The following is a 16,658-nucleotide window of genomic DNA, read 5'->3' as shown; positions in this document are numbered from 1 at the left end:
AAATGGCAGAAGTTATAGAGGCATTTGTGATAATTTACCAAAATTCTCTGGACTCTGGGCAAGTTCTGGTGGATTGGAAGACAGCGAATGTCACTGCACTGTTTAAAAAGGATAAGGTAAAAATCAGGTAACTATAGGCCAGTTAGCTTAATGTCTGTAGTCGTTAGGGAGGAAATAGCAAGACACCTGGATAGAAATGGTTCCATCAAGCAGACGCAGAACAAACTTACTGCAGTTCTTTGAGGATATAATGAGCGCAGTGGATAGCGGGGAACAGGTGGATGATGTATACTTGGATTTCCAGAAGGTGTTCGATAAAGTGCTGCATAAAAGACTCATCCATAAGATAAGGATGAATGGAGTTGGGGGTTAAGGTATTAGCATAGCTAGAGGATTGGTTAACCAATAGAAGGCAGAGTTGGGACAAATGGGTGTTTCTCTGGTTGACAATAAGTGGTGAGCAGGGTGCTGCAGGGCCCACAACTGTTCACGATATACATTTCCCATTTGGAAGAGGGGCTGAGTGTAGCGTATCTAAGTTTGCTGATGACACTAGATTGAGTGGAAAAGCAAATTGTGCAGAGGATGTGGAGAGTCTGCAGAGAGATAGAGATAGGTCAAGTGAGTGGGCAAGGGTCTGGCAGATGGAGTACAATGTTGGTAAATGTGAGGTCATCCACTTTGCAAGGAAAAATAGATCAGATTATTTAAATGGTGAAAGATTGCAGCATGCTGTTGTGCAGAGGGACTTGGGAGTGTTTGTGCATGAAACAAAAGGTTGGTTTGCAGGTGCAAACAGGTTATCAAGAAGGCAAATGGAATGTTGGTCTTCATTGCAAGAGGGATTGAATTTAAGAGCAGGGAGCTTTTGCTGCAACTGTACAGGGCATTGGTGAGGCTGCACCTGGAGTACTGCGTGCAGCTCTGGTCTCCTTACTTGAGGAAAGATATACTGGCTTTGGAGGTGGTGCAGAGAGGGTTCACCAGGTTGTTTCCAGAGATGAGTGGTTAGCCTATGAGAAACTGAGTCACCTGGGACACTATACTTGCTGGAATTCAGAATGAGAGGGGATCTTATAGAAACACAAAATTATGAAAGGGAGAGATAACATATAGAGGCAGGAAGGTTGTTTCCACTGGCAGGTGAGACTAGAACTAGGGGACATAGCCTCAAGATTCAGGAGAATAGATTTAGGATGGAGATGAGGAGAAACTACTTTTCCAAGTGAGCAGTGAATCTGTGGAATTCTCTGCTCAGGGAAGCAGTAGGGGCTACCTCTAATATATGTAGGAGACAGATCTTTGCATAGTAGGGAATTAAAGGTTATGGGGAAAATGCAGGTAGGTGGATCTGAATCCATGGCCAGATCAGCCATGATCTTATTGAATGGTGGAGCAGGCTCTAGAGGCCAGATGGCCAACTCCTGCTCCTATTTCTTACGATCGTCTTGGTCTGGATGTCTCAGTAACACCGCAGTCACCAAAAGAACAAATCAGGGGAAAGCCAATATACAAAATTGTGATTGTTTTGTTTTAAATATATGGTAAAACCATCTTGTGGCAGGCCTTAAAATTTGAACTGGTACATTGTTCAAAATAGTTTGACATTTTACTACATGTTGAATTTACTGTGGGGAATACCTCAAGAGCTTTATCTTTCTCCCTCAGACGATCACGCAGTTTAGCTAATAAAGCATCCTTTCCACCTGGACTCTGATCTCCTGCTTGTGGAACTCCTTTTAGCAACTCCATGTATTCCTGGGCGGGTGGAGAAAGGCAAGGAGGAAAAATGGTCAGTACTAAGACTTAATAACTACAAGAGAAAGGCTGAGCTAATACTAGCTCTTTAACTATTGACACCTGCTACTCACTATTGACTGTCCTTTTGATTTCAAGGCTTGCATCCAAATCGGTTTATGTTGGCTCAACTGGCTAGGGCCATTCAAATATCAACAATATTGGTCTGAAGGTTGTAGGATTGAATCCCCACCAACATTTAGATGAAGGTGTAAATATTAACTAAATTTTGCACAGATTATTTCTCTCCCATTGAAAACATTCAAATTTTATGAATGTAATGTGAGGTCCACCAGTAAGACATAACTTTAGCCATTCATGAATGAGTCAATTAAGACATTAGCCTCTTTCATACAAGAACTGATGTTCCTCTCAACAAATTACACTCTGCAGCTTATTGCAAATTTTCTCCAATTAAGGTTTTGTCAGTGTCAGGTATAATGTGCAGCTTTCCATATGTGGTTTACTACAATATAAACCCTGGAATAAACTATATACCAGGAAGGTTTTTAATTAAGTAAATAAGGATTTCTCAAAGTGGTGCAGATCTTTACAGAATATTGACCCAATTATCAAAGATGCTCAGTTATAGAAACAAGGGGGCTACAAGGCAAAAGGCCCAATGCTTTCTAACAGAGGGTATACATAAAGTTACTGGAAGCCAAAAATAAAATACAACTTTATTTTCTCAATCTTAAAATGACACTGCAATTCTATCCCTAACTAAACATTTTATTCATTTTTCACATCCTATTCAAAGTGCTAATAATATCATCCAGTTAGCCAGATGTCATTGATCAATATGGCACAAACATTATTCAGTTCTGCTAACATATAGCCAGATAAAAATCAATACCAGCCACCAAAGATATAGATCAGATTTACAACTCAGTAATATATTCAGCTGATAGCTAACAATTCTTTAGATTAGTTTCCTACAAAAATACATTAAGTATTATACAGTTTTCATTTCAGTTCAATCTTATCCAATTAGATTATTTTTCAACAATAGTTTTGCAGGCCCACACCTGAAGCAGTCTATCCTTGTTGTTTAAGCTGTCTGTTAACCGCTCAATGACCAGTTCTTGGCTTTGCAGTTTCTGTTTATTCTCAGTTAGCAGAGTCTGATACTGGTGCTCCACTGCATGCTCCTTCTCTGCCAGCTCAGCACCCAATTTCTGAATGTGGTTCTGAATATCCTGCAGACAGCAAGACAAACACTATTTTACACACTGAAATACTAGGGAGACAAAAGAAATGTCATAATAGCAACATTCAGTGATACTCATCTTTAGTTATCAAAATAAAGAATATTGTTTCACATTGTGATACACAAACTAAAACCATATGCTGACACAAGAGATTGTTTGTTACAGTTTCCAGCATCTGCAGACAAACTGCTGGAGGGGCTCAGTGTGTCAGGCAGCATCTGCAGAGGGAAAAGGACCAGTCCAAATGAAGGGTCTTGACCCAAATCATTGACTGTCAATTTCCTTCTACAGATGCTGCCTAACCCACTGAGTTTCTCCAGCAGTTTGTTTGTAAAACTACACACTTTTAGCAAAAAAAATCAACTCTTAAATATGAAAATAGAAAATTTACACTGCTTCATGCTCATTTAAAGCTAGATTACTCTTTTTAAGATTGCTGACAGCGAGTCCCTTCTCCCCATGCAGTGAAGATTTAGTATTGCATTGTGCGGTGGAGGTGTGGTCCATGTTATTGGGTGAATGGGATGGAGAATGCAGGAAGAGTCACAAGCCGACAGTGATCCACTCATTAAGAGCTTCTGTATCTGAATAACTTCAGAGTCTAAAGAAAAAGTTAAAAACTGCTTGCAAGGAGAAGATATCTTCAGAGCTTTAATATAGGCTTAAGTAGTAAAGTTCAAAGTAATAATTTGATCAGATTAACTACAGATTTGCTGGTCCTCAACTGTCTATAGTTCTGTACAGCCTATTGCAGAAGTAATGAACATGCATGGACTAATCAACATGCGATTCTTGGTTTTCCTTTTAGGAAAGCCTGGTGCAAACAGCTGGTTCTAGGCAAGACTCAAAAATGTGAATGAGGCTTTGGTATCTTATGAAAAGATTTCTGTAGATGAGATTTGGAAAATTGGTTAAAATGGGTCACTGAACAAGAATAGTCACAGGGAGAATTTCCTACCTCATTCTTCTCATATCCAGACCAATATTTTGTGTTTTAAGCACCTTTTGAAAGTATACCATCTGGGTACATATCCTGCTACACTCTGATATGTGCAAGTTGGCTATCATATTTCTTTACATGGCAGAAAAGCTTGCTGGACATCAAGTGGTTGAAAGGCTTTGCTCAGATGCAATTCAAGTCTTTGCTCAAACAAAATGTTCACAACTTTACAGTATAATGCAACATTCCAAGTTAAGCAATAAACAATCTGCTGGAAGAACTCAGCAGGTCAAGCAGCATCTGTGGGAGGAAAGGAATTGTCGATGTTTTGGGATGAATCCCTGCATCAGGACTTGTAGCTCCAGCAGATTGTTTGTTGCTCCAGACTCTTGTGTCTTGTGTCTCAGTGCTTCATTATAATTTGGGCAAGGTAGGAGGTAATACAAAATGAAATGTGGAAATGTAGCTGAGTAGGTAGGCCCAGTTAAAGCAAAAATACTAACTTTGCTTTTCAAAAAGGCTTGCTGAGCAAATTGAACTAATGACAGTTATATTACATCAGACAACTTGGGAAGCAGAAAATCTTTGGAATTATATGCTTTAAATTCATTTTGTATGATATGCTTATCTAATAGTAATAATTTTAAACCCTCAATTACAAAAACATCTGATGAAACTACATCACAAACAGCTGACTACATTCATACAAGAACAAGATTTCCAAGTAATTCATTGGTACATGAAACACTTTGGGACTTTTGAAAAATTAAAAAGAAAACTAGGGGATTTTCAATGGAATTGACATCTTGTTGTGTGTTTACAGTGGAAAGCAACTTATAAAATGAAGACGTTACAGGATGGACACCAACATTAATAGTCTTGTCGCTCTTTGTTTTCTGAAGCTGCAGTTCTTCCACCTCTTCTTCCAGCTTAACCTTTGCCTCAGTCAAATCTTTCAGCTCCTGCTCTCGTCGGCTCAATGCTCTTTGCAACTTCTGGACCTCCATTGCTTTTCCATTACGATCAGCACGAATCTCTGCAAGCTCAGTTTCTTTCTCAGTCATGAGGCTTTGATATTCTTCTGCTCCCTAAAGATCAAGAATTCTCAATGTGAAATCTGGTAAATTGGTTTATTATTGTCACATGTACTGAGGTACAGTGAAAAACTAGTCTTGCATTCAGTTCCTACAGATCAATTCATCACAACAGTGCATTGAGGTAGTACAAGGGAAAACAATAACAATGCAGAATAAAGTGTTACAGTTACAGACAGTGCAGTACAGGTAGAAGGTGCAAGACCCTAAGGAGGTAGACTGAGAGATCAAGAGTCCATCTTATTGTACTAGGGGACTGTTCACTAGTCTTAACTCAAATGAAAACAAAAGCAGTAACAGCTGAACAGAAAACAGAACAAAGCTGAACAGCTTTGGATCTTACCTGAAATTTCTGCAGCTGTGCTTTATGTATTGAATCCCTTGCTTTAACCAGTGCATTATCTCGCTCTTCAATTTCATGGTAAAGCTCCTTGATCTGATTTTAAATAGTGCAAATGAATCACGTGCAAAATCAGTTGTTAATGTGTTGAAAGCATAGTTTCAAAGAGAAACCAGCCTAATTTCAAGAAACCAGCAGAAATTCAGTATGGCAAGACACATACCTCTTTATCCTTGGTCTTCAGAGCCAAAGTGAGTCCTTGAATGGTTTTATCACGTTTCAGACTGTTCTGTTTCTCGGCAGCCAGCTCATTGATCTTTTCATTAGCCTGTCCTTGAAGGGCCTGAAAAATCATTCATAGGAGATTAATATTAATCTGATGAAAATTGGATTATGATCTCTCAGAAATCAATGTTTGGATTTTAAAAGTGGATTTCTGAATAATCAAAAAATTCTTGAGGATAAAAATTTAAAACTGAAGCATATTTACATCCTTTGAGGAACAAAAAATAACTGGATTGGTACCTCATTTGCAGCATCTACTTCCTTTAGCTTTTCTTGTAAAGTACTGTTTGCAGTTTCAGCCACCTCAAGGTCAGCTTTCAGCTGCTTGACTTCCACCTCTAACTGTGCCAACTGCCTATGTTTCTCAACGAGGTTCTGCATACAAAGCAAAAAGAAAATTCAATGGTCTCGTCAGATGGCAACTTAACAACTCAAATAGTAAAGGTCCAAAAATTCTTCATTTTTAACCAAGAATTGCAAGTTAACTAGCTTTCCCTCATTGCTATTCAAGATATCGCTTTCCCCCCCCCCCCATCATGTCTTGTGTTTGTGGTCTCTCTGTGCATCTTTTGCATGTGGTTCCTTCAGGCATAACTGGATTTCTACCAACAGCTTTTAAAAATTCCTGTATTAATACAAGTGTAGTTGCTTGAGATAATTTGTGCAAGATGCTCATGGAGATAAAGCTTGTATTGTCTTTATCTGTGTACTGTTTGAGGAGCCTTTTAAGGTTGATCTGTCTCAGTTTGTGCATAATAGACCATTAATCTGATTCACCCAAAATGAAAATCAAAAAGGGAAACAGTCAAAAATGGAAGTCAAAATTAAATGCAGGAGGAGATGGGAGAAATGTTTTTTTTTGGGGGTGGGGGGTGAAGAAAACAGTTTCTATTCAGAACTAAAAAGGAGCCGAGACAAGGCACATGAAAACAAAAACAGCAGAGACAGGTGGCACGAGAGGATTTAAACGTCCAAGAACAATGACACTGCAAAATGATGGATGATGCAAATCAAAAACACAAAGAAACAGCCCCGAGTTCTTGAAACTAAACTGAAGGTTAAGACAATGAACAGGCCTTAAACGGGTGACACAATGGAAATGCCAGTGTTCAGAGACCTGCCACCAATAGTTACAGCAACTTCTGGAAATTCTTAGCAATTTCACTGTTGACCAATGCAGTAAAAGAAGTGGTCTGGAAATATTCCCAGATTATAACCTGGATGTAGACATCCAGAACAGATGCAAGTTTTCTCCAGGTGCTCCATTTACTTCCCACATCAAAAACATGCTATAGGTTAATTGACTTCTGCAAATTACCCCTTAGGGTAGGTTTATGGCAAAAAGAATCAAAGGGAGTTGGCGGGTGCATGTGAGAGAGAATAAGTTACAGGGGTACAGGGAAATAAGAGGTGAAAAGGGACTGATGGGATTATATTTCATGTTTCCTTTTGAAATAGGACATTTCAGTTCATCTAGACTATGACTGTTCATACAGTACTCCCAATCCCCCATTAAATTTCCCTGTAAACTATCCTCCCCATGTACCCTAGTTTCTACCAACCAGCTACACACTTGGGGTAATTTACTGTGGCTAATTAACTTACTGTGGCTAATTAACTTACCAACCCACGTGCTTGTGTGACTTGGGAAGAAAGTGAAGCATCTGGGGGAAACCTACATGGTGACAATGAGAGCGTGCAAACTCCACACAGACAGCACCAGTCAGGACTGAACCCAGGTTAGAACATTACAGCACAGTACAGGCCCTTTGGCCCACAATGTTGTGCTGACATTTTATCCTGCTACAAGATCTATCTAACCCTTCCCTCCCACATAGCCCTCCACTTTTCTATCATTCATGTGTCGATCTAAGAGTCTCTTAAATGTCCCTAATGTATCTGCCCCCACAACCTCTGCCGGCAGTGCATTCCACACACCCACCATTCTGTGTTTAAAAAACTTACCTCTGACATCCTCCCTATACCTTCCTCCAGTCACCTTAAAATCATGCCCCCTCATGTTAGCCATTTTCACCCTGGGAAAAAGTCTGACTGTCCACTCGATCTATGCCCCTTATCATCTTGTACACCTCTATCAAGTCACCTCTCATCCTCCTTCTCGCCAAAGCCTTATCATGCCCCCTTCTAGCTCGCCCAAGTCCATTCTTAAGCTCCCTCCTGGCCACCTTATAACTCTCCAGAGCCCTGTCTGAACCCTGCTTTCTAAGCCTCGGGTAAGCTTCTTTCCTCCTCTTGACAAGATATTCTATGTCTCTCGTCAACCATGGTTCCTTCACTCTACCATCCTTACCCTGCCTCAATGAGACATACCTTTCCAGAACCCCATGCAAGTACACCCTAAACAACCTCCACATTTCCATTGTGCACTTCCCCAAGAACATGTGTTCCCAGTTTACTATCCCAAGTTCTTATCCCTCTCCAAGGCTATGGTGAAGGTCAAGGAGTTATGGTCACTCCACAATGCTCTCCCACCAAGAGATCTGAAACCTGATCAGGCTCACTGCTTAGTACCAGGTCCAGTATGGCCTCTCTAACTTGAGCTTTAAGTTACAAACTATTTAATTTTAATTCAATTGCAGACAAGTTTAACAATACTGTACTCAACTACCTCAGGTTTGAAAGGAAAGTCATGTTCCGGCTCCACCCACAGTTCTTGCTCAGATGTTACACTGTCATAGCCTTCTTGAAAGTCTGCTGCAATGCTACATCCCTGCATTGGTGTCAATGCAGAAAATGTCACATGCCTAGGTATCTTGCTCTTTGAGAAAGATGCTACTGGTTTGTATTGAACATGCTTCATTTCCCAAATTGCATTTGCAATAGATTCTCTCATTGAGGGGGAAGTTTCAGTCAACTCTTCGTTGCGAAATGTGGATTTCAGCTGAAGGTTTTCAGATTCTTCAATTTTCCAATCAAGCCTGGTGGAATTTAATAACGATGCACTTTCAGTTTCTAGGTTGCTGGTGCAAAGACGACTGGCCAGCTTCCCCACAGGGGCTGGGCTTCTTGGTAATAAATCAAAGCACAAGCTCTGTGACTGGCTTCTTGAACATACATTTCCTCTGAGGTCTCCTTGCATGGCCCGTCTAGGAGACGAGCACACCAAGTCACAGAATACATTAGCTATTCTCACTGAATTAGAGCAGAGGCACCATCTCTTCCTGTGTCCTCCAGTGAAAGAACGCCAGCAGTTCGAACAGCCCAAGATTTCCTTGCTGCTTTTTTTTGGTGTCCAAAATTCAGATAAAATAGATTCATCTTGGAGAAGCAAGCTGTACTGTAAGGAGGGCTGATCTGTACTTTCAGGAGAGAGGCCTGCTTCTCTATCACAGGAATTTTTAGAATGTTCATTATATCTGAAGTACAAGTGCACAATACATTGAATCAGTTGGTCTTTCTCTGCTGCCAACATCTGTAGCCTCTCACTGGAAACAGTCTTAACACGAGCAGTAACAATGTCATATTTGATTACCTTCTCCAACATGAAGGCACATTTACTACACAAGAACTCTCCTTGGCCATCACGTCTAATGGTATAACCCAATACATAGGAAAGAACAATTTGTAATCTTCTTTTGCTACAGGTGTTGAAAATCCAGCGACGTTGGTTTCCTTGCAGCTTGCTGCAACACACTCGACAAAGACCTTTCATTTTCATTGAGCTCCAACCTTCTTAAAAACACAAAACCTGCTCAGCACAAGGCGAATCACTGAAGTATCTGACTAATGGACTAAAGCCCCTCTGTCGCATTTTCCCCAATTCCTTGTCCTCATGAATTTCAAAAGCAAAGCAAAGCTGCAGCAGAGTTGCTATGGTGATCAATCGCAGTTTCCAAGGGATGAGGCAGCACTAATTTTCCCCACAAGCTTTTCAAATACAAACCACTGTCTGCCAATCCTTAAAGTCACCTTTTACTGGGTGGAACGTAAAGTTTTAACTGATTATCGTCCTGAGAAACAGTCTCTCATTTCAATAACAATACAGACATGAAAAGACAAAATTTGAGAAGCATGATGGCCGTTAATCAAGAGGCAACGCAGGCTGCTGTTGTTTCTCTTCTCATTTATTCGCGACAAATTTTCTTTAATCGAATGTAGATCACAACTTGTGACAGAAACTACTGCTGTCCTACAAGAACTCCCATCAGTTTAGGCCATTTTAAAAACAGCTAAATCAAGATGACAAACATGATCACCAGAACAGTCCATTTCCTGAAGTGCTGTTACCACTTCTATGATCCACCAGATTACAGATCGAACTCATTCCAATCTTCCAGCAGACAACCCGGCTCTCTCTTCATTCAGCACACGATGACAAAATATTTCAGGAAGTACAAGCTAAGCAGTTCAATAGTTGCTGCCGTCCCAAGCTCGCACAGAACTTCAATTTTTTTTTTGCCACGGGAACTTTCAAAATGACGTCTTCTATGGAACTAACCGCCTTCCTATTTCACTCGTCAAGTGCCTGTACGTTTACCTTAGAAAAACTACCAGTTTCCTGTTTGTAACCTCTTCAGCTTGCACCTTCTAATGCACATGCAGCAGACAAGGCTATGTAGAATATTTCACCAAGTTTTCAAAATAAATTTAAATAAGAAAATAGCTAAAGCATTCAGGGAGGCACAGATATAGAAGTTAGTAGTTTTAAAGCAAATGCCAAATTGCTTCTAATATTGCTTCAAATGTCCAACTGCAGCCCCCGAATCCAGGCAACTGGCATTCACTGCTCAAAGTATTCTGCCTTCCAATCTAAATTGAATAGCTTTGCTTACTTTCTCTCTGCCGTCTTCAAGAATCAGTCACATTCCTATTTTAGAGGCAGTAGTACGAGACAAAGCGCACAGCCTGTCAGATTGTGAACTTTACTCTGGCCATTTCATCACAAATATAAAACCAACTACAGATCTCCAACAGTCTTTGAACAGAGTCATTAGTCGAGCAGACCCATGCAGTTACAAGAGCCCTCCTCCAACCACTTGCTTAACCGGAAATCAGACAAGCAGCTTTCAAGGGTGCCACATGCAAGTCATTCTAGAAAGATCTTTCTGAACCATGAACAGTTCATTACATAAAGCCTTGTATTTTAAAAGCATCTTTCAGTACTCCCTGTGGTTGACGTCTGCCTGGTACAGTCTTGCACTAAGTAGTACGAGTTCACAGACAACATTAAAGTGGTAAAAACTGACCTCCTAAGTTGCAGATAGATTGCCTAGGTTTTTCTGCATAACCGAAATCAAAAATATCCAAAATAATTTGGAAACCAAATATATACCACAAATGCTAAAGATGCCTAAAAATATAAAAGACTAAAATTTAGCCAGAAACCCTACTCAAAATATTTGTGCCCTGGTGCCAAGAAATTGAATATGTTCAAGTTTGAAAAACAGCAGTTCTTGAGATTTGCACAGCACATGGAACGAAAGAAAACAGTTGTTAATTTGGCAGTGGGGTTTGCACCTAGCCCATCCTCCAAAGCTTTGCCCTGGCTCTTTTTGGGTCAAGTTCCTGGAAGTACATAAAAGATCCTCAAAGCAAACATGTGAAATTTAACAATTATTCCCCAGCCCCCCACCCCTCCAATTCCAAAATCACTCTCGACCACAACACAGAATGGCAAAGGGTGGGCAGTGGAATTAAATGTGGTAAAAAATTTATTTTGGGTCATAGCTCCATGTTCGTTGGTAGGCACCTGGAATCTTAAGTCCTTTTCCATCCAGGAGCCTCCAGTCAACCAGTCTCAGGCTTCTACACAATACATCCTCATGAGAACATAGAACACTACAGGCCCTTCAGCCCACAATGTTGTGCCAACATTTTATCTTGCTCTAAGAGCTATCTAACCTCCCACATAGCTCCCCATTTCTCTATCATTCATGTGTCTATCTAAATGTCTCTTAAATGTCTGTAATGTATCTGCCCCCACAACCTCTGCAGGCAGTGCGTTCCACGCACCCACCACTCTCCATGTAAAAAATTTACCCCTGACATCCACCTTATATCTTCCTCTAATCACCTTAAAATTATGTCCCCTTGTATTAGCCATTGTCACCCTGGGAAAAAGTCTCTGACTGTCCACTCGATCTATGCCTCTTATCATCTTGTACACCTCTATCAAGTCACTCCTCATCCTCCTCCTCTCCAAAGAGAAAAGCCTGAGCTTGCTCAACCTATCCTCATAAGACATGCTCTCCAATCCAGGCAGCATCCTGGTAAATCTCCTCTGCACCCTCTCTAAAGCTTCCACATCCTTCCTATAATGAGGAGACCAGAACGGAACAAAATACTCTAAGTGTGGTCTGACCAGAGTTCTATAGAGCCGCAACACCACCTCGCAGCTCTTGAACTCAATACCCCGATTAATGAAGGCCAACATTCAATATGCCTTCTTAACAACCCTATCAACCTGCATGGCAACCTTGAGGGATCTATGGATGTGGACCCCAAGATCCCTCTGTTCCTCCACACTGTTAAGAGTCCTACCATTAACCTTGTATTCTACCTTCAAATTTGATCTCCTGAAGTGTATCACTTCACACTTATCTAGGTTGAACTCCATCTGCCACTTCTCAGTCCAGCTCCGCATTCTATCAATATGCTGCTGTAATCTACAGCAACCTTCTGCACTATCCACAACACCACCAACCTTTGTATCATCAGCAATCTTACTAACCCACCCTTGCACATCCTCATCCAAGTCATATATATAAAAAAAATCACAAAGAGCAGGGGTCCCAGAACAGATCCCTGCAGAACACCACTGGTCACCGACCTCCAGGCAGAATACGCTCCATCTACCACCACCGTCTTCTACAGGTGAACCAATTCTGAATCCACAGAGCCATGTTTCCCTGGACCCCACACCTCCTGACTTTCTGAACAAGTCTTCCATGAGGAACCTTACCAAACGCCTTACCAAAATCCATGTACACCACATCCACTGCTCTACCTTCATCAATGTGCTTTGTCACATCCTCAAAGAATTCAATCAGGCTCATGAGGTACGACCTGCCCCTCACAAAGCCATGCTGACTGTCCCTAATCAGCCTATGCTTCTCTAAATGCCCATAAATCCTGTCTAAGAATCTTCTCCAGTAATTTGCCCACCACTGAAGAAAGACTCACTGGTCTGTAATTCCCAGGGTTATCCCCACTCCCTTTCTTAAACAAAGGAACAACATTTGCCACCCTGGCACTATTCCTGTGGCCAGTGAGGACACAAAGATCGTTGCCAAAGGCACAGCAGTCTCTTCCCTCACTTCCTGTAATAACCTTGGATATATCCTGTCCAGCCCCACCAACTTATCTATCCGAATGTTTTTCAAAAGTTCCAGCACATCCTCTTTCCTCACGTCGACATGCCCTAGTGTATCAGCCTGTCGTACACCATCCTCACAAACGTCAAGGCTTCTCTCTCTGGTGAATACTGAAGCAAAGTATTCATTAAGGACCTCCCCTATCTCTTCCGACTCCAGGTATGTTTCTTCTTTTATCCCTGATCGGTCCTACCCTCACTCTAGTCATCCTCCTATTCTTCACATACAAGGAAAACTTGGGGTTTTCCTTGATCCTACTTGTCAAGGACTTCATGTCCCCTACTTGCTCTCCTAAGTCCATTCTTAAGCTCCCCCCAGCTATCTTGTAACTCTCCAGAGCTCTGTCTGATCCATGCTTTCTAAACCTCAGGGGTGTCTGTAGAATACTCCCAACAGAGTGATCGCTCCCTTCCCGTTTCTGACTTCCACCCACACTGACTCAGTGGACAATTCCTCCAGGACATCCTCCCTTTCTACAGCTGTGACACTACCCCTGATCAGCAAAGCCACTACCCCACCTCTTACCTCCGTCCCTGTCCCTTTTGAAACATCTAAACTCCAGAATATCCAGCAGCCATTCCTGCCGTTGCAACGGCCAAGTCTCTGTAATGGCCGCATCATAGTTCCACGTACTTACCCATGCTCCAAGTTCATCACCCTTGTTCCCGATACTTCTCACATTAAAATAGACACACTTTAGCCCATCCAACTGACTACAATTTTGCTCTTTCAACTGCCCAACCTTCCTTACAGTCTTGCTACACTCTGCATCTACTTGTACACTAAATGCACCAACCTCTGAACTATCAGTCTGGTTCCCATCCCCCTGCCAAACTCGTTTAAACCCTCTCCAACAGTTCTAGCAAACCTGCCCACTAGAATATTGGTCCCCCTCCAGTTCAGGTGTAACCCATCCCTTTTGTACAGATCATAGCTTCCCCAGAAGAGATCCCAATGTTCAACAAATCTGAAACCCTGCCCCTGCACCAATTTCTCAGCCAGGCATTCATCTGCCAAATCAGCCTATTCTTACCCTCACTGGCACAGGCAGCAATCCAGAGATTACTACCCTCGAGGTCCTGCTTTTCAGCTTCCTACCTAACTCCCTATATTCCCTCTTCAGGGCCTCATCTCTTTTCCTACCTATGTCATTGGTACCAATATGTACCACGACCTCTGGCTGTTCACCATCCTCCTTCAGAATGCTGTGGACCTGATCCGAGACATCCCTGACCCTGGCAACATATCATCCAGGAGTCTCTTTCATGTCCACAGAATCTCCTGTCTGCCCCCTTACTATGGAATCCCCTATCACTACCGCTCTCCTCTTCTCCCCCCTTCCCTTCTGCACCACACAACCAGGCTCAGTGCCAGAGACCTGGGCACTGCGGCTTTCCTCTGGTAGGTTGTCCCTCCCAACAGTATCCAAAGCGGAAACCTGTTATTGAGGTGAACGGCCACAGGGGAACTCTGCACTACCTGCCTATTGTCAGTCCTTCTCCTGACGGTCACTCAGCTACCTGCCTTCTGCAGCTTTGGAGTGAATGCCTCCCTGTAGTTCTTATGTGCTCCTTGTTATCCCGTAGGAGCTGAAGGTCATCCAGCCACAGCTCCAGTTCCCTAACATTGTCTGTAAGGAGCTGCAGCTGGATGCACCTCGTGCAGATGTAGTTATCAGGGAGACTGGATGTCTCCCAGAACTCCCACACCTCAAGCTGAAGACACCACTGACCCTGAAGCCATTCTCACTACTCTGTCCTGGCACTAAAGGGAACATCACAGCAAAGAAAGAAAGGAACTCACCAGAGACTTACCTTTGCCTCTTGAACCAAAGCCTCAGCTCCCCACTCTAACACTGGCCCACTCACACGATAGCCGCTCCACTTATACTTGCATTACCTTTATTTGCTGCTGTTAATAAGCCAATCAACTGGTAACAATTTGGAAATGTGCCTCTTTTAGACTCTGGCAAGGTGAAACTCAAGCTCAGGCACAGAGACTCCCATCTTTTCAAAGGTCCCGCTCCATATGAGAACGTGAAAGCAGGAGAAGGCCTATCAGTCCTTTAATGCTGCTCCACAGTTCTACAAGGCCATAACTCATCAGTGCCACTTTCCTACACAAATTCATCTCTCTCAATTCCATAAATATGAAAAAAAAATCTATTGAGCTCCCTCCTGAATATACTCAGCCACTGAGCCTCTACAGCCTGCTGGAGGAGACAATTCCAAATATCTACTACTCTCTGAAGAAATTTCTCCTGATCTCACACCCAAATGGCCAAACTATTATTTTCAGAGAATAGCCTCTTACCTCCAAATACCCCAAACCAGGGGAAATATCTTCCCCACATCTACTCTGGTGTTTAGATAAATGAGAGGTGATCCTGTTGAGATGTAGTAAATTCTTACAGAGAGTGTAGACCCAGTGTGCCTAAAAATTCCTTCAGATGACAACCCCATATCCAAAGGATCAACTGGTAAACTTACTTTGTACTCCCTCTATTGAAATTATATCCTTCCAAAGGCAGGGAGACCAGACTTGAAGGTATTGTCTCACTAGGGTCTGACATAATTGCAGTGACATCTTCACCCTAGTACTCAAATGTTCGTGCCAAAGAAACATCATTTGCCTTCTTAATTGCGTGCTGCACCCACATTAAATTTCAACGATTCATGTTCAAGGTCACTTTTTGAATATTGATTTTTCAGGATCTGGGCACTGGTGGAAAAGGCTAGCATTTAGTTGTCGATGATGACAGGGACATTAAAAGTCAAGCACATTGGTGAGTCTGGAGTCATATTGTCAGCCAGACTAGCCAAAAATGCAACATTTTCCTCCCCCAAAGGACATCAGAGAACCAGAATGTTTTTAAATAACAATCCAATAGTTTTGTGATAGTCATCACTCATGGCTCAGCATTTTGTTAATGCCAGGTTATCTGAATTTAAATTCCATGCCTGTACATTCTTAAAGAATCTAATTTCTTTGATTCTTGAACCATGAACACCAACAGCTTAACATCTCTCACCATTTAAACAACTACTCTGCTTTTTGTTCCACATTTTGTTCCATATCTTATTCCATATCACATGACATCATCCATCGACTTGGAACACAGAGCAGTGCAGCAGAGGAACACTCCCTTTGGCCCACCATGTCTGTGGCAACCATGACACCAATTTAAGCTGCTCATCTGCCTGCATGTGGTCTCTAATTGCTCAATTCCCTGCCTGTTCATGTGTCTGTCTAAATGCCTCTTAAAAGTTGCTGTCATATCTGCGTGCGAGGCATCTACCGCACTCCATAAAAATAAATCTCCTTTAAACTCTCCCTCACCTTAAAGCTATGCCCTCTAGTATTTGACATTTCCACCCATTTAATTCAAATCTGCTTTGTCCCAATAATTTCTCCAATACCAGTTAGTTATTTTACTATTACCAATTTCTTTGAGCTCTTTATTCAGAAATATTCCATCAACAGAAATATTCCAGAATATTTAACTTCAAACATTGGTCACTTTGCAAAAATATCTCTATAATGACCATCAGGTCATGCCCGTTTGTGGCATAAATTCAACCACCTGTCTGTGCCAGGTTAACTGAGTGGTGCAGCTAGTAGAGACACTGCCTTAGAGTACCAGAGACCTGGCTTCAA

The 16,658-nt window shown here is 41.9% G+C and overlaps 1 protein-coding gene across 11 annotated transcripts in view; it reads right to left on the bottom strand.

Moving 5' to 3' along the window:
- Positions 1-16,658, bottom strand: part of cdk5rap2 (CDK5 regulatory subunit associated protein 2) — a 121,394-nt gene that overhangs the window by 69,822 nt on the left and 34,914 nt on the right. For 8 of the 11 annotated variants that reach the window (XM_052037122.1, XM_052037125.1, XM_052037128.1 and 5 more), the window contains exons 1-7: positions 8,297-10,285; positions 5,908-6,042; positions 5,606-5,725; positions 5,386-5,478; positions 4,818-5,036; positions 2,826-2,996; positions 1,642-1,758 (exon numbers count right to left, since the gene is read on the bottom strand). In XM_052037122.1, the coding sequence (XP_051893082.1) occupies positions 1,642-1,758; positions 2,826-2,996; positions 4,818-5,036; positions 5,386-5,478; positions 5,606-5,725; positions 5,908-6,042; positions 8,297-9,346 (1,905 nt within the window). In that variant the 5' untranslated portion in view covers positions 9,347-10,285. Of the gene's footprint in view, positions 1-1,641; positions 1,759-2,825; positions 2,997-4,817; positions 5,037-5,385; positions 5,479-5,605; positions 5,726-5,907; positions 6,043-8,296; positions 10,287-16,658 lie in introns of those variants that run through there. The other 3 variants (XM_052037124.1, XM_052037132.1, XM_052037133.1) reach the window with 3 other exon arrangements.

Source organism: Pristis pectinata, chromosome 23, assembly GCF_009764475.1.
Source record: "Pristis pectinata isolate sPriPec2 chromosome 23, sPriPec2.1.pri, whole genome shotgun sequence".
Lineage (NCBI taxonomy): Eukaryota > Metazoa > Chordata > Chondrichthyes > Rhinopristiformes > Pristidae > Pristis > Pristis pectinata.
Note: the sequence above shows the minus strand (reverse complement) of the source record. Positions and strands in the feature narration are given on the sequence as shown.